General features: G+C 35.2%; 3 protein-coding genes across 6 annotated transcripts in view; 1 reads left to right on the top strand and 2 right to left on the bottom strand.

Annotated features, from left to right (window-relative positions):
- N (Notch) overlaps positions 1–13,735 on the bottom strand; it is a 120,417-nt gene extending 106,682 nt beyond the window's left edge. For all 4 annotated transcript variants that reach the window (XM_053744731.1, XM_053744732.1, XM_053744733.1 and 1 more), the window contains exon 1: positions 13,389–13,735. In XM_053744731.1, the coding sequence (XP_053600706.1) occupies positions 13,389–13,500 (112 nt within the window). In that variant the 5' untranslated portion in view covers positions 13,501–13,735. The remainder of the gene's footprint in view (positions 1–13,388) is intronic.
- Positions 13,736–14,971: 1,236 nt separating this feature from the next.
- On the top strand, positions 14,972–24,116 carry CCDC151 (Coiled-coil domain containing protein 151). Its single transcript, XM_053745423.1, has 12 exons — positions 14,972–15,128; positions 15,727–15,926; positions 16,197–16,376; positions 16,675–16,763; positions 16,832–16,928; positions 17,201–17,381; positions 17,618–17,731; positions 21,284–21,461; positions 21,948–22,092; positions 22,471–22,629; positions 23,416–23,536; positions 23,726–24,116. The coding sequence occupies exons 1-12, from the start codon at positions 15,023–15,025 to the stop codon at positions 23,836–23,838; spliced, it is 1,683 nt and encodes a 560-aa protein (XP_053601398.1). The 5' UTR covers positions 14,972–15,022; the 3' UTR covers positions 23,839–24,116.
- Positions 17,909–21,011, bottom strand: LOC128670058 (uncharacterized). Its single transcript, XM_053745421.2, has 2 exons — positions 20,880–21,011; positions 17,909–20,531 (listed from the first exon to the last, which is right to left on the bottom strand). Exon 2 carries the CDS (start codon positions 20,529–20,531, stop codon positions 18,531–18,533), a length of 2,001 nt encoding a protein of 666 aa, XP_053601396.1. The 5' UTR covers positions 20,880–21,011; the 3' UTR covers positions 17,909–18,530.
- Positions 24,117–24,175: the final 59 nt, after the last annotated feature.

Below are 24,175 nucleotides of genomic sequence, written 5' to 3'. Positions count from 1 at the left end.
GGTCTCGAAAGCAGTAACGTTAAGTGTAATTACGCAATTATTTTACAAGTTGTTTAAGTACGTATACAGAAAATGCGTGTGGCTTATGATTATTTTCTATTTCGTCAAAAAAATTTGTAATAATAATAGTCGAAACATTTGTACTTTGTACCAGTAGATTTTTAATAATCCATTTTAAAACACTTCGCCGAAAATTGATATTTCGACGCAAATTATGTTAAGCGGAATGAAAATATTTTCTAAACAGTATTACATACAATAAAAAAGTCGTAAATAAATAATTTTATATCTTTAAAAGGAGAATACAAGACTTTACTTAGAACTTTCTAAATCCATATCGTCTGAGAAATTCAATCACTTTCCCAGTTATTAATCCATATACGTCCGTCCTGGCTCTATGGAAGGAACAAAGTTATCTACTAATTAGATTCAATAGTCACGTCCAATTTTGCGGTATGGCCGACCTAGAGGTTAACATCCCAGGAGAATCGACTTAATATCCTAGAACGGATTTAGGTCCGTAAAGAGCCTCAGGCAATGCAAATTGAAGTCCTAATTCGGATATGAAAGGAGGAAATGCGGACAAACGATTATTAATATACATTATCTGTGTATTTTAGTTCTTGGAAATTATAGGGTATCAACAAATTTGTTATAATAAAATTAGTAATTCGCAATGCAAGCAACATATGAATGCATTGCCACAAAAGTGAAAAAAATTGAGATGTACATACATTATTAGTTTGTCTAAAAAACAGAAACCGCTATCATAGAAGATAGATTAACAAGACATTGTACCTTTTGTAAAAATAATCTTCTATTGTCTCTTGATTTTAGACAATGTGTAAGAGTTGAACCTAGTAGTATTATGCATAATCCGACCCTGTTAATATGCCATATAAGTCTGCTCACAATAAGCCAGATCTGGACGGTTAATGCACGTAATTTAGACTCCTGAACGATACTAACGGTACTATTGTACAGATGAACTCCATTTCTAAACCGTTGGAGAACACCCCAGGCGTCAGGGTTCCTAATGGTAACATTATCTTGATCGAACAAGCTTTGAATTTCCTGCATCTATTTTCAAAAAAAAAATAATTTATACTGGCTATATCTTCTGTTTACTAGAACAGAGGTACTTTCGATCGATCTTGTGATCTTTGTGAAGATTTTAATATTAATTTTAAAGTTTCTTCAACAAACATTTCTAAGCGGCACTAACCGCTAATTCCAATTGGATAATAATTTATATATTTTATTTATTTCATAATTTAAATTTAATTAATGTTGAATTATATCGGTTCGATTTATAATTTAGCTAACTAAACATAAACCATCTGAAAATTACGTGTATTTAAATTTTTAATTTATCTTAAGATGCAGCAGTTAACGTCACGATACATGTTTTAATTTCAACAGGTGTAATATATAGTCTAGACGTTGCGTGACTTATCTCAGTGAATGCTTCAAATGTTCCTTCAAATAAAGCACATAAGAGGTATTTAGGTACCGCTGTGCCGTAAACGATGGATGCATTAAAGGAGAAAATTAAAAATAATGTTCCACCGAAATTTATTCCAGCTAAAACATGCATGTTCGACCGCAAACAATAATCTTTGTATAAATCATAGAGCTATAATCCGACTCACACGCGAGGTGAATCACTGTTCTGAGAAAACGGAAACGACAAATTCTCCGTTCTTTTTTATGGTATAAACCGGCTGAGTTCAACATGACACGGTTACCATGGTTGCGAGGAGCAATTTTGTTGTTTTTGTCGAATAGACGGTTAGTGGTCGTGCGCCGAGCACCTGCGCCGGCACACCCGGCGCAAATCTCGGAGGGTGCTCAGGGCGAAGGGATCGAGCAGGTAAACGGGCCCAAAGCCATCCCTTCGAGCGACAGACTGTTTCACAATTGAAACGAAACTGGTTTACAAAATGTTCAGTTAGATAAGTTTGCAACTGACGATATGATAACCCATAATGTTCATGTTGATTCAGAAGTACTTTAACGTAGTTATCATTAGAAGGTAAAACATTATATTGCCTATTAAATAAATAAATATATTAGGACAAATCACACAGATTGAACTAGTCCCAAAGTAAGTTTGAGACTTGTATTATGGGATACTAACTCAATGACACTATGTTTTATAACAAATACATATATAGATAAACATCCAAACCAGGACCAGTCAGAAAAAGATACATTTTCCATCATGACCCGACCTGGGATCAAACCCGGGACCTCTCGGTTCAGAGGCAAGCACTTTACCACCGCGCCACCGAGGTCGTCATATTGCGTAACGTAAATATGTGTTGGATATATGGTCAAAGTATCATCAAATGCATTTCATCTCGGGCTTCGGTACAAACCGCAGGAGAAACAAAAAATAAGCGTCAAATACATTCGAGATATTTAATTACAGTACAACTCAGTCTCGGCTACAGCACTGGTGTATTATGTAATTAACCATTACTCCAACCTCAAAATGATAGTTGGCAGCTATTTTATTCATTAACTTGTCATAGAAATGATGTATTTTAGTTTCTCATTTGTGTCGATGAGGAAAGTTTATATACAGATGATGTATAACAGGATATTGCAGAAGTAACAAATGAAACTATAGCAACATCAATCATGTCACATTTAATATAGGTTCTTGACATTTTTAAATGACTCAACTAAGTATACTACTGTAATAAAAAACAATAAAGTTAAGGAATTAAAAAATAAAGTAACTTAATTTGAAGCTTACGTATTTAAACCAAGTAAATAAGGACCTTCTGAATTCAGTAGCGGTTAAAAGCAATTACAAAACAAAATTTAGCTGCTGGCCAGATGGTCTTCAACCTTTGTAGTCAATTATTAGCATGACAAGAGTACCTTTCGACATCTAAATGTTAATGCTTACAATTAAACAATACTGCCCTTAAGTAATTATAAGATTCGTCAGCAATTTGGTTGGAAATTTACTACGTAGGTACCGACTATACTTTTGTAACATCTTTTTTTATTCAGTCACCCCATGATTTTAGGACTTCTAAAAATTTTATAGTGATTATTGATAATATTTATTGAATTTTAAAACAATCACAGCTTAGAAATGCTAAAAGTGAGCTAGCATAATGCATAGCATACATTATTTCATTTCAACAAAATTATACAACTTTCAACAACAGTTCAAAATCTTCATTGCCTTTATACTGACAGAATCAAAACTGACATCGAGATCCTAAAATTATTGCTCTTCAACAAAATCACTCCGCTGGATACAAAAAACCCTAATTGTTTTTAAAAGGGGATTTTCAAAGACAATGTTGACAGGTAAGCGAATAGTAACAAGTGCAAACAAGTGCACTGTTTTATGATGCGACCGCTTTTGTTTACTGCATCGTCAATGAATCGTCGGAAATGGTGCCTCGGCGTTCATTTTGCCGGATTCAAGAGCCTTCCGCACTTCATCCTTTTGTTTCGCAGCGCTGTTACGAGCCACTACCACTTTACATCGATCGTAAATGTCAAGGAACTGTCAACTGAATGGTCTAGTTCAACTTTTGTTTCATTGACTTACGGATAAATGGATTTTCTTTATTTAGTTATTTATGACTATTATATCAAAGGTTACTTCACGAATTATTTTTCGTCAAGCATTGAGATCTCTCTGACAACAATATTTTTTGTAAAATACTTATTACAATGCACTCGAGATTTGCGATAAAAATTGTAACATAATACGATGATTATATTTGTACCTAAAGTCGTCTCCGACATAGAATATATCAATCCCAAATTCTGACAAGTCCTGTGTTGAGAACACTGAAGCTGATATATTTATGCATGGAACTCAATGGAAGTGATCGGAAACATCAAAGGCTGTTAATAATAACACTCATTGTACTGTCGGGAATATTCATTTGAGGGATAAAAAACAGAAGTAAAAAAAAGTGAGTGACAGGTGAAAAGGTCCATTTTTGAAGTTTATTTTCCACCATCATGTCCATGAGCAAGATGACAGAGTCCGGAGACGGTCAGACATCGATAGGAGGTTAAGATTTATACCAAAGGTAATATATATAATAGTCACAACAATTGTGTAGATAATAATATGGATTAAATAAGTTCAGTGTAATTGCTAGTAGGTATTAATAGATGACATGAGACTGGACTATAAGGAGGTTGATAAAGAAATCATTTCGCGTCAGCTCCAGTTAGCAATCAACATAATAAAGCAAATGACGATAGACTATATGTAAAGTAATGCCCACAAAAGAAAGCCAAAAACCGTGCTCATTATCAAATAGTTGAAGAACAATCACACGAGCTTGCGGTGTCCGGCGGAAGTGGCCACGATAGCGGGTGTTCAGGTCCCGACAAGTTGACGGAACTGACGGAAACACCCCATATCGGACCGTGTGAATGTTGCTTATCAGCGACGATATGACCTCGGCCTAAGGCTGATTGTGATGTCCTATTAATATGCAATTGTGAGTCATCGCGTCTGATTCTGGAAATGGGTGTTGTAGGTATTACGACTTTTCGGTCTTAAAGGTATTTCTGGCAATCTTCAATTTTCGTAAAATTTCTCACATCATAAATTTACGTAACTTTTTAGATAATTTAGACGTAAAAAATTGCTGTTGAACCGTACTACGCATGCTTAGTTTTCATTATAATTAAACAAAACTTGACTATCTTAAACCAGAAGTTGTTAAGGACTACATTTTTTAATCTCATTAGCTATTTATAAGATTACCGCAATCAAGACAATAGATTTAGTTCTCACACCATACTTGTGGAGCTCTGCCGCTGCGTTGTGCGCCCGCGCATAACCCATTTATTGTGGAAACGTAAGCCAGTTACGAAAACGGATTAGAAATGTCGCTCACACGACACTTAATCTCATCAGATATACCTTATTAACACATGATTTAATAAAAAAATCTTAGTTATTCGATCTTAATAAACTTCTTACTTATACATTAGTTATTTACATTATCACTTTTTTCTAATCCATCAACAAAATTATTAGAAATAAAACGATTTAAAAAAATGGAAAGCCCAAATCATTTCAAAAAATTAAACTGCTATTTAGAGTTTTGGCACTACATCGGGTAAACGACCTGCGCGCGCTTAAATTCTAATTTAAATCAATCATAATTACCGATTGTGTCTACTAAAAATCTAGCTACCAGACCAGACATTCTGCACCAATAACTTTAATTTCATAATCCAATTAAGGCTGTCTCGACAGTCTCACTGCATCTATGACATGCAAATTATTTATGCACCAACAGACCGACAGTTTGATTGCTCTGCTCTATTCTCATGAATAGTTATTCCCAATTAACAAAGGTTACATTGAGATATTTATAGTCTGGATATAGCTCACGGTTTGCTGCCTAAGGGCCTTCAAAGTTTGAATGCAGATTAGAAATGCACTCACTAGATCATCTTTCTCTTTTCACGTCATACTTACTACATTATTGCCTCTCAAGTCAGTCATCTTTATTATATCTTTGAGATGAACTATTTCCTCTTGTCTTTTTATATCCCTTGTTAATTTAAAATTGTTGATGTGTCTTCTAAGTGTTTTTAAATTTCAACCCGGAGGCAAGTTTCTTAATCTATTCTTTATTACATTCGCTTCTGTCTTTGAGAACCGCTATGCTTCCAGTTTTCGATGGCCGACACTAGAACAATGATCGTCGTGTAACAATCCATCACGAACAATAGATATCTGATCATTATCTACTTGTAATTCTGCGGCAAACATACTAAGCTGCACAACAGATTAGATATATGCAAATTGATTAATTGCAAGATCAAATGCATTAGCTTTATGTAGGTCAATAATAACTCTTGGATAAATGATTTATGCCTATATCTTGTTGTAAATAATAATGTAATCTTAAACTTACTGAATCAGTAGTTTGTTTAAAATAAGGTTAAAAGTAAATCAGACAATTTAATGAAATGTCCTAATCTCAGTTATCAGTCGAGTAATATTCTAACAATTATAATATATACTTTATGAATATCTTTCTTTATCTTCAAATGTCAATGGTTTCGAACAAAAGCTTTTTATCAACGGCCAAATCTTAATTTCGTTTGATGTCTTTCGCGTTTCGCATTAATTTTATAAGTCTTGTATTATACGGAGCCAGTATTGTGCGACGACTGATAATGGCATAGCTGGCGGTGAGAACTAAAACAAGTTGTGGATATAAAACGCCCACACACAAAAGATATAGAAAATCGAATACTAGAAAGAATATTACAGATATTTTTAAATATTGGTCCGCTCTGATTCATATTCATTTATTTTCAGTAGAATAAATAAAATAAATGTGAACAATAACATCTGTAGAAAAATACATAGGACTTTATTTGCATAGTTTATAGTTTTGTTTATTCAAACATATTTAACAAATTGAAAGGACGAACTTATTGATCAACCTTCTTTTTTGTATAGTTTTTCATATCGATATTTATTTCCATTTCGAAACGGGATGTTTAAGTCGTATATGAGAGACAGAAAGTGATTTATAAATTTGATCTTATTTCGCCCAGATCTCACGATGAAACAGGCAATTGCTAGATCATTATAAGAGAAACTCGTATTAAACTGCACAGCTATAGTTTTCCGATAGGCGGTCACTGGTACCGAGGCTTCGGGCCCAGCCCATACACCACCAACTGGTTTATCTAAGGTCATCCGAGCACTTTCCACGGTATCGCCTTCACGTGTTTTAAAACCAATTTTCATGTCAATTAGCATGATATCGTGAAGTTGGATTTGTTCTGTTTAGAATTTTATCGACGTGTGCTTTTAGAGGCTAATGTGTAAGAGTAATATTATGAATAATTTTAACGATAGCGTGAAGAATTTTATGATATAGCTCACACCTATTTCAAATAGGATGGGACGATAAACTAAAACTTTTTAAACCTGTTTTTAATTTATGCAATAGATCTGGAGTGACACGGAAATATACATTTAGTTGTAGAAAATGTCAACTGTGCAAAATATTCGACATTTCGAGCCTAAGAAACGTGCAGCATTCGACCTTTTTTCAAAGATAGATATCAAAACTCAAATAGAAACCAAAGGTCAGAGCGGTAACTTGATTATTGATTAAATAAACTTTATATTAAATACTCACATAGAACTGGCAATAATCAAGTGGGCTAAAAAGTTGATATTAATCAGCTAGACCATGAAGAACTAGACGTTGACAAAATCGAACCTAATGATGTAGATGTAAAGACTAGATTTGAACGTGTGGTTACAGAAAGATACAACGAAGCGCAATGAATAGACGGCCACTTTCCAGACAGATCATAGACGCTGATCGTCATAAATCGACGTGAGATAAGTGGCTTTCACGGATTGGGAAGGCCACAGTCCTTCCGCTTTTGCAATTAGGAGAGTCGGTGTTCAAGAGACAGGTACTAAGTAAGTTTACACTTGACTTATGAATCGTAACTTTACACTTGACAGCACAAAGTCACGTTACGATTGTAACGTTTCGTAATATACAATATTTTCATAAAATACAATTATAACTCGTAATGGATTGGTAAAGCTTGAAATAGCAATAAAAAAAAATTCATGTCGATAATATTAGATATAAAACGTTTTGACCCTCATGTCAATAGAGATGGTTAATTGATGGACCAACTTAAACAAAAGTTTAATCAAAAGTACACAGAAAACAAAGCCGCTTCGAATGAAGGTCTCAAAGGAATAATAAGTAATTCCAAAGCACATGCAACACGCGTATGACTAATTAAGGAAATAATAGACCATCGTTTTGATATCAAGTTTAGATTCACAATGGATGGTAGCGGTATTACTGATGAAAATATCTTATAGACCAAAATTGTGGTCACAAAGTAAGCAGCCAATATTGAACCTTAATACGCTAAAATAAAGCATAAAAATTATAAAGTGGAGATCGTCGCGTGGGATAGTTTTTAGACATTTGATATGCTACCCACAAACCCTTTGGCTTAAATGCATCATAATACAGTAAATAGACTAAAGTACTGACCCATTTCTATTCAAATAAGTATCATCGGATTTCGTTATATTTGTTTTAGTTTTAAAATGGCTTTTGGTAAATATTACTTTCTTGTATTTTAGTGAAGTTTGACCGGTAACATTATACCGCCCTAATAATCCATGAGAAACTGTCTATGCTTGTATGTACATAAAAAATCCAACTACAATTATATTATTAAATTCTAGTTTGATTTAGATATCTCAAACGTTTTTCTCTAAATGTTCAACAATATCTAGTTCAGCATAATCATTCCTATTTAAGTTGGAATGTTGAAAGTCCTTTTGCACTTGAAAATGAGCGTTAAATACAATCCAGATGCCGTGTATTTATCCAGTCTTCATTTTTGAATCCCCGACACGCTTGCCTGAGGCAGTGTTTGGTGTTCGTGACACCGATGCAGCGGCTGGCTTATTATTAAAGCAAACGGACGGACGGACGGACCGATAACCACTTGCGCATATTCATACGATACTATGTAAACATTACTCTCAAGTTTTTGTCCAGTTAATATAAATACAAAACTCTAATGCGATGAGACAGGGCTTAGAATTGAATGGGATAGAAGTAATGACCGGTTTTGCTTTAAATAAAACTTTGAAAGTGCATCTAGCAACAGTTGTATCAGTAGACGGAATGTCATCACGATTGATGAATTTAAAAATGTAGATGATAATGGAAGAGTAATTTCTTTATTGACACTTTACGAAAATAATACAACAGAATATTCATTAAGAACACGCTGCTCCGAATTTGGCCGCATTGTTTTCCTACTTTACTCAACGATCGAATGTAATCTGTATTTAAGATGAAAGCACGGACGTAGATGAAAATAAGATTAAATATACAGCAGGTATAACCAATGGAAATATTATTCATACAGGAAATATAACTTGGGCCACGGTGCAGCCATCTTGTGAAGTGTCAAGTATTTGGCCAGAGGTTTCCTAGTTATCACGTTGTTTGGACAGGCCCTGCGCCCGCGCCCTTATTCAAACAAACCCAAGGAGGTAAGACTGGTTTCTTACACGTTAAATTTACGATTCTGAACTTAGAAGATAAGCTGAAAATAGAACAAAGTTCTGGAGATAAGCCGAGAACAGAACGGGTGGTAATCGTAGTAATTTATTATGAATGATGTTCAGTTTAGACAAAGAGAGAGTTTTGTAAGCTTTTATCATATTGCATCTTCGATAAAAATAGTTCAAATTTATTTTGATCCCATGATCCTTTTTATTTTATCACAAAAATGAATGAGTTTGATGATTAGGTATATTGCAACTGAGAAAAATTGTGGACTAAAGAGGGCTCCCAAAAAGCGCGTGCGAAATTAGTAATTATTGGTAAATCCGCAGTAAATTTTCATTAGGCACACTCGTTAATGTGCATTCGTGTACGAAAACAAAACAATAGACAACTTTCGCATGAGAAACTAGCATTTCCCATACAATACTGTAGCGAATGCGTAATAAAAAGAGCGTGTTTGTCTCAGCCTGTGGTGATGTAAAAAGCCTCGGAACAATTATTTTACATAATGCTCCCGCATGCTAAGCAGACGATCGTGGTGACAACTTTATAGCTATTTTTATCATGTCCACAACCAATCTTACACCATCTTCTTATTACCTAGCTTAGACGCAAACAATAAGTTAAACAGAGAAGCAAAATGAATGTGCCTACATTGTGTTCTTTTATGGTAAGTACTTAATTAATAACTAGTATATGAAAACATAAGATAACAACAATTGCTTGGTCAGGCGTACACATTTCTGCAAACAACTTCACTTTAGCCATGCACAATATAAATCTATGCTACATAAATAGACTGGGACATGCGATATTCTTTTGCTTTCATATTATGTAAAGACGGAATCATAAAATCGATTATTTATTAAGTATCTAAAGTATTTTTTCACCGCGTTCTTTTTTTAACCAAAGCAGTGGTACTTTTGAAGTTATTTAAAAACAACGAAAAAGTTAATTGTAAACATTGATCTATAATTCTAGGAAATATGGCTGGTATAATGTAAAAGCTCAGATTCTATATGAAGGTATATTGGTGAGACCTGGGATACAAAGGGCTGCTGATGTTGATGATGATGAAAGCTACGATAGATAATAAACAAAATATTTTGTAACCATACTCGTGTTTGCAAAACGCAGGTCGTTTGTAAACTAGAAAATAACAAAGTTTAACGCCTCATTTGGTTAACGCTAAGGCGGCATAGTCAACAAGATGAGATTTTTATTAAAGCTGTTAAACTTTACAATTTAATCGCAGCTGCCAAAGGAAGTTATCGTTATTGCATTTATATGATTTAATCGTTATGAAAAGCAATTGTAGTAGGGATTTACGACAAATGCAATTACGATAATTTTTGCCCTTGATACCTTTGTCTTTAAATTGTTTTATGAATCAAGGGTAGGAGTTAAAAGGTTGTTATTTCGTGAAAACTCGGTAATCATACTTGCGTTGTTCGTTAATGAGTTGCTTTTATATTATGGATAACTGAAGATGATTAAAATTATTCTTTTTAATATTTAACGATGTTATATTTCAGGGTATTGTACCTATTCACTAAATATCATTAATTGAAACCATTACATGCATGCTGGAATAAAATACATGCCTGCTTCAACATTTTCATAGTTATAATTAGCAATATTCAGTTGCAACATAATAAAAACAATTCAACTAATGTTATTGGCTCTAATAAATCAAGATTGGAAGTAGCCTGTGCAAAAGTGTTTCATGGACGTCACATCGCCAAAAAAGGCTAAATGACAACAAATTGTGGAGAACGTTTAAGACCGATAGCCATAGACAAGACTGTTGCGTGTGGTCCGGATACTTGCGCCAAAAATGGAAATGCTCTATGCCTGAATTTATTTATAATGTTGGAAACAGACCTGTTTGATATTTTTACACGTAGAAATCAAAGCAAATCGATATAAAAATGTAACACTTTGATTTATTGCGGACAGAGATATTTTTGATAAAAAATAAGCACAAAGTTGAATTCGATTCTATGTGATAATATAATGTTGAATCACTAACGGGTATAGCACCTTACTAGTTATTTTAAACCTTATAACTTTATTAATCGTAGTCGTAAGAATATCACTCGTTGCAGTAATAGTTTATCTTCAAACTTTATTAAGAACATTCATTATGAAATCATAAAAACATTCAACGTTCCTCAAACAGTATTATGGCACTACCAAGAATAATTCCCAGTAGCAAACTCGATTGGCAGAGAACAAGGTATATTTGTAGTCGGCTCATGCAAATATTGCCACTTTTACCTTCCAAATAAGGTCCACAGGAGGAGAAAATGTTATTTATGATGCAGTAAGTACATGACTACAAGAATCAAGTGAGAAATTGCTTGGTTTTAGTTGAGATTTATTCGTCGCGAGTATAGTGACCTCATGCTGGACAATTGAGGAGACCATTTACTATTAATTCATGTTGTTATAAAAGTGGGACAGCTAGTTCAAACATAAAGACATCAGCAATTCGATAGCCGAATGTAACCGTGATGTAATTGCTGTGGATCGTTAAATGATATAAAGTTCTTTGCTATTTGGTGTCTAGAATATTAATGATAGTCTATAGGTTTTAAAGGGTTTTATTTTTGTTCATCAAATCCAAAAGTGATTAGATAATTTGAATTACTTTTCTTATTTATTTGCTGATTATATCCAACAACGTTTGCAACATGAATTTCATTATATCCATGATCATAAATAAATGTTGGAAATGAAATTGGATTTTTTAAAACAATATAATTAAATCTGCTAATGAACAAACAAAGAACAAAGCGTAACCCTTTTCTTGAAAGGAAGTCACTTACGAAGCCAAACAATCTTCAAATTGCGAGCATTATGTTTCACATTAGTGTTATCAAAGACAAATTCTGCTGGCCATTGTTTCGTAAGATCGGAGTACCAGGAAAGGGATATGATAAACACAATTAAAAGAAATTCTTTATTTAGCTATCTTATTGCTAAGATCCGTTCTGGTAAAATCAAAAACCTTTAATTTTGTACTTGTACATTTGAAAAACTTTGCTTTACAAAGATGCCTTTAAATATCGTTTCTTTTCTTATTATTCTCACGGTGACAAAATAAAATTCGGCTTTCTACCCGCACGGGACGCGCGGGACACACAAAGTTCTGAATTACCAACAATAACATAACTTTCTCTCAAAACTTGGCGTTGGGATGGAATATCTTAAGGAAGACATAACAGTCCACGATCAATATTCAAAGGTTCTAGCACAGAAATCGTGTGGAGACCCTTCGAATACTAATACCCTCCGTGGACAATTGGTATGCAGCCAGGCTCGCGTAAACTAACTTCGTGGATGTTTCTCGTAGAATTAAACATGTTATATCTATGACATCTAGTCTTCAGATCTTAATTTACAGTTTTGCGATTGACTTCACTGATTTGCGACAGTCGTCGACTTTCTTTACTATATTTCAGAAAGGGCCAAACTGTAGGAAAATTATTCTGTAAAGTATTTTGTCTATTCTACTGTTTTGAGTGAACTTTGTGTGGCTTGATGTTTTATTTTATTATATGTATTGATAATTTTGATATAGATGTTATTTAGCAGTTAGATGGGGTCAAGCAATGTATCAATAGTAAATTAGGTTGGAACTGGAAAAGGAAAAAAGCTGCAAGCAGGTCTGGCGGCGAGTAGAACTTAATTTACGATTGCCATTAAAGAAATTTTGTGTAGTGTATAAACTAAAATCTACTCTAATTCAATAGAGGTTATTGAAAGTTGTTTTCGAAGATGATTTTACCTAGTGTACCTGTTTCAATATTTGTACTAGTCTACAGCAAGCAGGACTAGGTATACTTCTTATACAGGTGTAATTGTCGTTAAGAAATTACGATAGCACTTTTGTCAGTAAAGTCAAATACATGCAAATGATCAAATTCCTAGAAACTAAACAATTATACGCTAATCTACTTGATGGAAAGGTGAGACGATGTCATAACCATAACCCAACGGTCTCGGGTCGCGCATTCGAGTCCAACATCAACAAACGCGGCACAATTAAAAAACATTAAAAAATGCGATGCGTTGACTTCACTCCAGTTTTAAAAACGACTCGTTTCACAAGTTCGTACTGTGAGAACCAAGGTATAAACTTGGTATAAACCGACCGGTTGCGATATGACACCGAGGCACGCAAGCTCTGTGACACACGGTGCTTTTTCCCGCGTCAGCGTTACCTGGCCAGCCGCGCTTTCATAAGCTCAGCCACTAGTCTAAACTACGCGAACTATCACTCACCTTCCACTCCTTGGATCCTGGCCGCTACCGTCGACAGCAGAACAGCTGTGGCCAGCAGTCTAATCCCATAATCCGGTATAAAGTTTCTCGACCACATTTTGTAGCACAACATTCACACATGGATCACACACATTTGTTTTACTTCTGCTGTCGTTTAAACACTAAATAAATCAACACTCACGGGACTAAATGTAAGAACTGACACTTCATTTTGTTTTTGAACTGTTGTTACGTGGAAAACTTTGCGGAATTTGTCATTTTAGCGGTAAAACACGGTTCGAAAATAACGTAAACCCCGGTAGGAACATGCGCAGCCGCGTCCTGCTCGCATCTGACGGCTTTGTTCGTAAATACACAGCGTACGGTAAATCAAAATGGCGGCGGGCGCGGCTGTGTGCGTGCGCGCAGCTTGGAACTAAACAAAACTTGCGATTTAAAGCTTTTAAACTTGTTTAGACAATATACTTTAGTATTTAATTAATATGTATTAGATATTTCTGTCATAAATATTGTGAATTTCGTCTAAAACACCGTGAGAACAGAGTCACGCACACATGCAGACGTACGCGAAGGAATGTTGATTCAATGGAGAAATCAAGCGATTCGACTGCGCCTGCAGCCATTGGCGAGCTTTTGAACTTTATCGTTCTGCGCGCGGCTGACAGATGGCGCTGGTATTATTATCACCAACACCACGGGCGGAGGGGTGAATTCATGTTTTCGTTTCCTAGACCTCGATAATTATTGTTACTATAACGGTAGTAACGATTATTTTACATTGAATGTTAGTCTAGTCATTAGTAATAATACTGTATGTATTCATTATAATTATACTGCTGTCTTTAATATGAAATATTGTAGGTATCTATCTATCTAATAGGTATTGAAGTGCTAACTTTTGAGGTAGGTAAAAGTTTGGATTCAGCATTGACTAGTTGTCCATTTTAAATAGGTAGGTTGTTACCTTTAGCAAAATTACCTATGTACTTAAAATCAAAACAAAATTTGAGAGCTGGGATGTTTATGAATTTATCATCTTATCATTATATTTAGATATGAATATAAAAACTAATATCAAGAAGGTAATGGCAATTCACGCCGTTAATGCCGCCCCGGAAGTCGATGTGTAGGTATGTTATGGCCATGACCCTCAGTCTTGTCATGAATACGACTATAAAATAAGCTATTACCTATAGCTTTATCCCCAATTTAAGGATTCAGGAACATTAGATAGGAGAGGATAGATGAGAAAACGAAGTGCTGTATGTTTATCCCCAAACTACCTACGAAATCAAAAACATTAGGAGGTGCTATTAAAATCAAATTCAAAAATTCAAATTCAAATCATTTATTCAGAAATTAGACCTTCACAGGCACTTTTTCTCGTCAATCTTTATATTTATAGTTATTTCTCACAAGCTACAAACTACTGGCATTTCGGAACGACCACTGCTGAGAAGAAATGCCGAAAGAAACTCATTTGAACAGTGTTGGTCCCTATCATAATGGATAAGAATATATTATATTGCTAAGAAAACGTAAAGTTAGATCGATAACGCCTAGCGACTCAGGCTCCTCGGAAAATGATTTGGAAATAAACATAGTCCCATAACAGTCCCAGAAATATTTACACAATGGCAACGTGTTACCAAAAACATCCATTTGAAATCGAGAACGAAGATCGTCTCACAACTATAAACACGAAAATATTTGAGATCAAAAAGAAAATACAATTGTCTGGTGAGTTCCGAGGTTACTCAAAATATTTTTGTTGTATAGAAATTTAGTTCGGCTGGTCGGGCTTTTCTCTTGAGAGAGTTTCTGTAATTTATCGTTTGAAACGTCGATATATAATGTAAAATAATGTATTTCGATTTCAAATGAGATTTTTCACATTTTTTGTACGCTGGAGGAACAAATTTTCAAGATTGTTAATGTCACAAAAGACACATACTCCGTATTATTTGCCATATCATTTTAGTCGGAATAAGTCAATTGCTCTTTGTAAATAACTAAAAAGCCTAGATTTTAATTAGCTAAGCTAATGAATTTAAAAAATAATGTCATATTTAAATATTAGACGTAGACGTAAAAAGTAGACGGATTGAGAAAGGGATTGTACAGTTTGAGAAAATAGACTAAATGGTACATAGGAAACTTCAAAATAAACCAAATGGGAAAGCGGACTGATCGGTCTGAATGGCACTTTTTTAAGCATAAACTCGATTTCATTATGTAGTACAGGTGTAACAAACACTTAGAATTAAAACCCACAGAGAGTAAAGAAAAAAATTATGAGACCTAAGAATGTGGACAATAATAAGTTTTAAATTTTCAGAGGGTCAAAGGAAGTCTTGTTTCGAAGAAAATGAACAAGAAAAACAACAGAACAATGATCTTATAGAGACTCTGAAGAAAGAGATCAAAGCTCGTCTTGGAGAACTAGCGCAAGCCAAGCATGTGATTGGAGAAGAAGAGGTGCAAGTGAAGAAGTACTTGACTGAAGTGTGCCCCATTGGCAATAAGAGTAGTGATCAGGTACATAATAGTTTTTGGTACAACGTTGGTATACGTTTTTGGTGGTGAACATGGTATGTTCATTAATATTAACACTAATAAAAGAGAAGCAATGTCTTTATTCAAGTAAGTAATATAATCATATCCTTATCGCTTACGGGGTAAACTTTGTTGCAAATTAAAGACAAACTAAATTTAGTAAGCTTATCGTTAAATGAAAACAAATACGAAACATATTCTAATGTTTCGTGGAACCAGTTTTATTTATTATTATTTACCAACATATTTCAGATAATACACAATCTAGATTTAAAAGTAATAGAACAGAGAAAGATGTTGGACTTACTGAAGTACGAAAAACGGAGTAAAAAGAATAAACTTCAAAAATTCGAAAAAGAGTACGAACATCTACTCATTGAGAATACAAAAGGAGAACTTGTGAAATCGAAATCTAGCACGAGAGCCAGAAAGGTAAATTAATTAGCTCATCTAGATAACTAGCCAGAGAAGTATTATAGGTAATCAGCGAAATCACAATAGAATGATAAAGTGGACTTCGTTTGAACGCATGTAAATTTAACTATTTACATGCGTTCAAATAAAGTCCCCTGAGGAGAAAAACATTTATAACAATAACATGAAAATAGTTAGGAGGAAACGGACCCTGGGTTCCGACGCTATATGGCGGGGGAAGAAAACCAGGAAAATTGTCAGATGAGAGAAAGAGAAATTAAGATGTAAGTCGCTATACAATAATTGCATTTTACAGAAAACTTCACACTTAGAAAATGAGATCCACAAAGTGCTTATTCAGTGGACCGAAGCAGAATTGGTTAAGAAAAAATATTTCTCTATCAGGTGAGATAAGAACGATAATAGGAACTATTGTGTAGGCACCAAAATATAAATTATGCTTTAATTTACAGACAAGCGCTTATAGATGATTCAGTGAAGTTCGAAAGTTCACTTCAACGTATACAGGAGTCTTTGCAGAAGCAAAAGGAAGAAATAGCCAAACTTGAGGTACTGGGTTAACTGTTATGCACCTATCCTACGCACCTGGCGAAGACTATCATTAAAAAATAAATATCACAAATAAATAGACAGACAACACTCAACGGCTACAATGTTGTGTATTAGTTGAATATTATAGTATTTATTTTTTAACGATTATTTAACGTAATCCTCGTCTCGTTAAATTCAAAAATTTATTACTAGATCGGTTTGCACTTGAAGTCTTTTTTTAGGTACTTTCAAATGACATGCAAAGATAAAAATTAGAAATGAATTTCCAGAAAATCCGCGAAGAAGCAGCAGAGATGCGCGTGCGGGCGACAGCAGCGACCTCTGCAGAGGCCGAGCGAGCTCATGATGCGGAGCATACGAGGACGCAGGAGAAGGCGTACTTCGCGCAGCGATTCGCGGAGAGAAAACGGGAACTAGAGAAATTAGAAAAGAGGATATTCCCACCTCAAGGCTAGTATACAAAACACCAATCTAAATATTGAGCAGCTACGCAGTTGGACATGACAAGTTCAATGAAAAAGAAATAATCTGAAATAATCTATCAAGTACGATTTGATAGATTTATACAAGTTGATAATCTAGATCAAACAAAATAATAAGTACCAATGTTCCGTGCTGAGATAAAATAACAACAAACAAAAAGTATGATGCAGTGAAAACTAACGGATAAAAATATAATATTACAGCTCGCGTGGTTCGGCAAGAATCTGTTAGATCAGATGAAGGTGAAATCGTAACTGAGGAAGAATCAGCCGCGGTCCAAATGGAACAGATATTCCAAAGACTCATGAAACTTACAGGTGAGTTATTTTTTAATTCTACACACTTATTGAAATAAACAGGAAGTATTTTATTCATAACAATACAGCTTTGAAAAGCAATGTGAACGAGTTATTTCTTTATTTATGTTACAATAATTTATATGAAAAATACAAGCACTACCAACAAAAACCTATATAGGTTTATCAGTTAATATAGGGGAGATGGGCCCAAAGCGGGTACCTCAAGGTTTGTGTCAAAAAATAAAGAGGTTATTGCAGTTGCAAAGTGGTTTTTTTTAATTATTTCGTACAAATATGTATTAAACTTTGTAACAAAAACTAAAAAACACTTCTTTCTTCATAAATTTCTTCAAAAACTTAAAAATTATTCAGTTGTTCATATTACCTGCTTTACCCGTAGGGGGTGCCTAAAGCGGGTATGGCCCTTAGGGCAAAACGGGTCAAGACTGGGCAAGGCGAGTAACAATGAGATTTTTTTCTTAAAAACTAAATAATGATAACAAAATAATAAAAATATCCTAAAACTTTTCAAAAAGTTGTACACAATCAAATTTAAATTGAAATTAAATTAATTAACAGCCAGTATTTAGATTTTTTTTTATCTTATATCTAATCAACAATCATTGCTTCAAAAAAAATCAGTCTTTTTAATCAAATTCGTCAGTCTTAATTAGTTACTGCTACATTTATTTATATAAAAAAAGGTTTTGTGATTAGTTTAGTATCTAATCAAAAGTAAAAATATCGAAAAATTAAAATAATAAAAGGTTGCACAAAATAAAATGTTCAGAAACTTTACGTGATTTTTTTTGTGTTACTATTCTTGACATAGATCACAATAGTAGGCCCCTTTGCCTAAATAGCTTGTACACTCTTCATGAGCCCAACCATGACAATCATCGCACCTTATCCAGTCTTCTATTGGTGGATCTTCGTACATCTCGTGGCATATGAAGCAGACACTTTTTTCTTCTGCGTGCTTCCTTGTCTTTCCGCTTCCAGTAATTTTTTTTGTGTTCGAGGTCGAGGCTTTTTGTTTTTTACCTTTTTTGGCCACAGGTGGATTTTTTTTAGACACAGACTTTACTTTTTCTTTAAGTTTCTTAAGTGATACTTTCTGTTTCTTAGACTCAATTTCTCTCTGTTGCTCTTTAATGGGAGTGCTGGTTAAAATTTCTGACTTTTGTGCTCTTCGTTTACGTGATGTCTTTGGTGCAGTTAGTTTAGGTATAGGGCGAATGTCCATTGGGGTTACCTTGGTAGGTGTAACACATTCAGGAATCACTGTTTTAACAAGCAGAACTTCCTCAGGTCTAGGGGTGTTGCTGTCAATGTCTTCAAGCATTCTATCTAATACTGACGGGGAAATTGTGCGATCGGAGTCTACAGAAAGGCGACCAGGACTATAATTTTGCATTTGTGGATGGTCGATAGTATTGTCACCTGGAATGTCTATGGGAATATCAGGGTCAAAGTTTTCTTGAACATTGGCAGGTTCAGTAGCGATTATGGTATCGATTTCATTATCTTCAGGAGGATCATTGACAGAGGTGTTTGGAAGATGTTCAGTGGCTATCGTATTAGAAATCAAAACGTCACATGCATTTAATGCCAGCGGCCTGTCTGTCAAGGATGAAGGAAGATAATCATCATCGCTAAATATATGTCGGTTTACTGGCCATATACCAGTTGCCTTAAATCCATTTACAGCATTTTGAGCAGAAGCTGCTTTCAGGTAAGCGTCGCCAAACAGCTGACCAATTTCAAATGGTGAAATGGTTCGTCCCACATGAGATCGTTGGTAAACCGAAACCGTCTGTTCAAAATAGGTTTTTAAAGGGCCATATACGCTTACATCTAGTGGTTGAGTTCGGTGACTGGTGTGTGGAGGTAATGAAATAAATATCACATTATTTTTTGAGGCATATTCTAATGCTGGCAGATATTTATGAGAAATGTGGTTATCCATCACAAGTATTACTTTATTTTCCTTAGTGGGTCTCGTCACCTCTACAAAATGGCGTAGCCAGTCTAAAAAAATTGGACCGGAAATCCATCCACTATCAGAACAAGTAGCTACTGTGCCTGGTGGTGATCCATCAAGCAGTCGGGGGTTCATACGTTTTCGAGAAAATATCATAAATGGAGGAATAAAAGATCCAGCTGCATTGCAGCAACACACAATTGTTGTCAATTTTCCTCTTTCAGTACTTGATATTATTCCTACTTGTTTTTTTCCAGTTCTGGTGAGAATTTTTGGTGGTTTATTGCTGGTGGTGCGCACACCCGTTTCGTCAACATTGTAAATTCTAGTCGCGTTGATTTCATTGCGATCTACTTGATCTTGTAAAAGATCAAAAAACCTCTCAACTTGCGGTCTATTAAAACCTCGGGCACGGGCTACTGACGTTGGCTCTGGCTTTCTCAAAGTTAATTCGGGATGTCTTGTTGCAAAGGCTCTATACCAATCTTCTCCAGCAGTTTTCTTTTTAAAAGGGTGCGGAATTCTATTGCTCTCTGCGTATTGATATACTAGAGATAAAAATTCAGATTTTGTCAGACCATAAAAAAGGTTATCCATATGAAACAAATATTCTATTAATTCAGATTCTTGTTGGTCATTAAAAACTGTAGAAAACCTACCGAGTTTTTTGTCTGCGGAGCCTTTTTTTATATGCCTTTGTAATGTTGATAAATTTATACCATATTTTTTTGCAGCACCATTTACTGAGCCCTTCTTTGCCTCTTCCATTGCCAACTTCATTGTCTCCACGTCCCAAGAAGCTTGTTTGGTCTTCCTTTTGTATTTTTGAACCATCTGCAAATGTATTATCAATGAATGATAGATTTCAGTACTTTACAAATACCTACCATGACTAAATATGAATTATGAGAGCCAATATATTGTAGGATCTTAACGCGAGAACAGTCGGTGTGCGCCAAAAATGTCTTGGGTAAAGCGGGTCAGGGCAAAGCGGTTACCTGCTTTACCCATACCTGCTTTGCCCAAAAGTTTATTTTTCACGATTTGTAAAATAACCTCAAAATCTTTATCAGAAATGTTGCACACACAACGAGGATTCAAAGCTGTTTTAATGCAGATTAACACACAAGTAACAATAATAACATAAGTCTCAATAGAATGAAGAAATTCGTAGTCACATACCTTGATATTTTTTAACAAAACAGGCCAATAAAAACACCCGCCGCTCAAAACGCCGCCGCGCGTCGCTGACGTTTCCGTCAAACTGATTCGTGTTGGTACGCGTTCGGGCGTCGCCGCGGCACGCACACATTTACACTATATGCTTGTATGCATGAATAACGAGGCCTACCCGCTTTAGCTGGTATACCCGCTTTGGGCTCACCTCCTAGTTCTTAAGCATTAATTTACATTTGGTTATACTGGTTTCCAAATTAATTATTTGCTCACAAATATTGTTAGGGTATTCATTCAATATAGAGTGTATGAATTATTTTACGCCGAACTCTTATAAGTATATAATCTAATATATCAAAGTAACCTTGAATTCCTTACAAATCGGTAACAAAATCTACAATAATCTACAGGAGCAAACGAAGCAGAGGAGGTGTTTGAACGTTTCCAAGGTCAGCGAGAGACAAGCAAGCGCCTGAACTACCTCCAGCAGACCATTGAAGAGGAGAAACTCCAGCTGGAGGAAACGCAGACCACGCTTTTGAACGAACTCGAGGCGTTCAAGTTTGCCTCCGTTAAGGATAAGGATGAGTAAGATTACAAAACACTTCAATTACAAACGAAACAGAAGATATTTTCGACAGATTCTTATAGACTAGGGTCTATCTAATACTATCTCCCGTAGACCATGAAAAAAACGTCCAGTTAGAGAAGATACAGACCTCGCTCTGGAACGAACTCATGGTGGTTTTAGAAGCTTTTAATTATTATATTACAAACAGATTAATATTATGGTTAAATAATTCTCAGCCGCTTTTTAATATTTTATACTTGTAGTTAATGAACCCGATTCCCGATTACGTATTGAGTTGAAACTTTGAATGTAAATTGAATCTAAGTTTATACTTATAATTCATGAAACATTAATTTGATTACGAAACTGAAAGGGAAAGAAACTATCCGTTTGAATAATATTGACAAGAACAGTTTTCTGGTTATAAGCAATACATAAATTTTTTGTCAGGAAAAATATATTTTCCTGACGTTGCCAGGATAAAAGAAAATTATGATTTTCAGAGGACAAGAACAGATAAACGAATTGAAAGAAGAGATAGGCCGTGAGAATGAGCTCATCGAAGAGCTGCAGAAACAGTTAGATGAGCTGGAGACGCTGCTGTTGGAGATTAAGCGGCTGCTCTATGATCTATGCAAGTTATTAGATGTGAGTACCTTGATCATCTTTTACAATACAATACAAATATTCTTTGTTGCCACTAAAGAGAAATAGGCAAAAAATAAATACATTGAAAACACAAGGCGGACTTACAGCTAAAGCGATCGCTTATAAGTAGGTAAGCACCATGCTTTCATCTTAAGCGGATTTTGGGCTACGAGGCTAAATAGCTGTGAAACCGGGAAAACATTCATGAGAGAAATAGAAGCACTGTCAATCCACTAATGACGTCAACTCACATTGCCAAAACGCCCGAAGCTTATGCTTCAGACGATAGTGGCTACAATAGAATTAGTCGCCGTGAAGAAGTTGACTAAGATTGTACCTATATTATGGAAGTTTTAAGACATTTATTTTTCCTTTCAGGTTATACAAGACCCGCCCATTCCAGAATGGACTGCAGAACCCAGAGACGTCCAGGAGTTGATAGCAGTGTTGACGTCGCGGTACGAGAAGGCCGTCGTGAAAGCTGACGAAATCCGAGAGAAGCAGGGGGAGTCAACTATCATCGCTATTCCGTCCAACGTGAGGAACTTTGGGATTATATTTGTATTATAATCAACGGAAAAAGGAAAACAAACAATAAAAAACTAAACAAACAATAAACATAAAAATATAAACTATGCCTGTGAGACATCGTGCCTAGAAGGCTGTATTCCCGCGTTGGATAGCGATACTAGCCCCAAAGCAACCGCTGCTGATGACAATAGAGGCCAGTGGTGGAGATCAATCTAGTATTAATTAATTACTAGCAACAACCTTGAGCTTCGCACCCGTAGATATTTTGAACTAAAAATATCCATTTATGCTATTCCAGACTATATATAGCAATTTAATAAACATCCTCAAAAGTTTCGTATTTATAATATAGTATCGGAGAGTCTAAGCTTCCCTCAGATGGTCCACCCTTACAACCTATTCTCAGACCTACCTATCTACTGAATATACATATAACGCAATTTCTTCCTAAATAAGACACTATCACGGACTGTTTCTCAACCATATAATTTAAATAGCGTTTATGACGTGGGTAGAAAAATCGGTCAAGCCTTTTTCGTGGCTTTGCTGAAGAGTATGCTCCGTAGCAGAATCACAAATTAATGTAAATTTTCTCATATCGTGTACATTATATAAGTACGTCTGACGAACGACATATTAAAGTATAATTGATATATTTTGAAAATGGTGGCTCCGCCGCTGTGCACGACGTCTTTCTTAGGAGTACAGTAGATAACTAAAACTGGGACACAATATTTTTATATATTAAAAGAAAGTTTAGTTTTATTTACCTTTATGATAATCATCTTTTAGCCAACAAGCCGTCCGTCCTCAGTGGCCGGACTGAGCGCCAGCCAAGGCACGCCAAAGGAATCTGAAAAGATCGTCCCGACTTACAAGGAGCTCATCACTAAGGAGCCAGTCAAAGCCCCACGTAAGAGCCAACTAATAAAACTTTTGTAAAAACAGTTTGTGTGGTACAAGACAATGTGAAAGAAATCAGAACAAAATAAAAATGCTATCTTGTATGTCCTGTCGGTTGGTGGCATCCTAGATCAAGATTTATAGAATAACCCACTTACAAAAATTATGTGTGTTCGTTTATTCCGTGTTTATTCCACAGCTTCAGACGAAGAAGAGGACATACCATCGCGATGCTATCTGAAGCGGCAAGCGCAGCTGATTGTAGACACCAAATGCAGAAGGAAAGGATACCGGGCGTTCCCGAGAAAATAATAATAACTAAATAGATAATATTCAACAGCCAACACTAAAAAAGCACTAAAGTTGTACCGTGGATCAGATGAACACAGAGAAATTAGATATATCACATTTAGAACCGGAGACACTTGCTCACGCTGGGAATCTAATCCAAAACCACTACGACACGAAGGTTATCGATGATGAAGATGATCTTTAGAAATGTTTCATCATGCGCTCAAACGTTAAGATGTTAATATACTTACATTAAATATTAAATTTAATAAATACACCATTTATTGACTATAGTCTAACATTTTTTAAATACTACATACAACCTTTGACGATTTGCTGAACTGGTAGGCAATAACAA

This window comes from Plodia interpunctella, chromosome 5 (assembly GCF_027563975.2).
Source record: "Plodia interpunctella isolate USDA-ARS_2022_Savannah chromosome 5, ilPloInte3.2, whole genome shotgun sequence".
In the NCBI taxonomy this organism is placed as follows: domain Eukaryota; kingdom Metazoa; phylum Arthropoda; class Insecta; order Lepidoptera; family Pyralidae; genus Plodia; species Plodia interpunctella.
The sequence above is the reverse complement of the archived record's forward strand: the minus strand, read 5'-3'. Positions and strand labels throughout refer to the sequence as shown.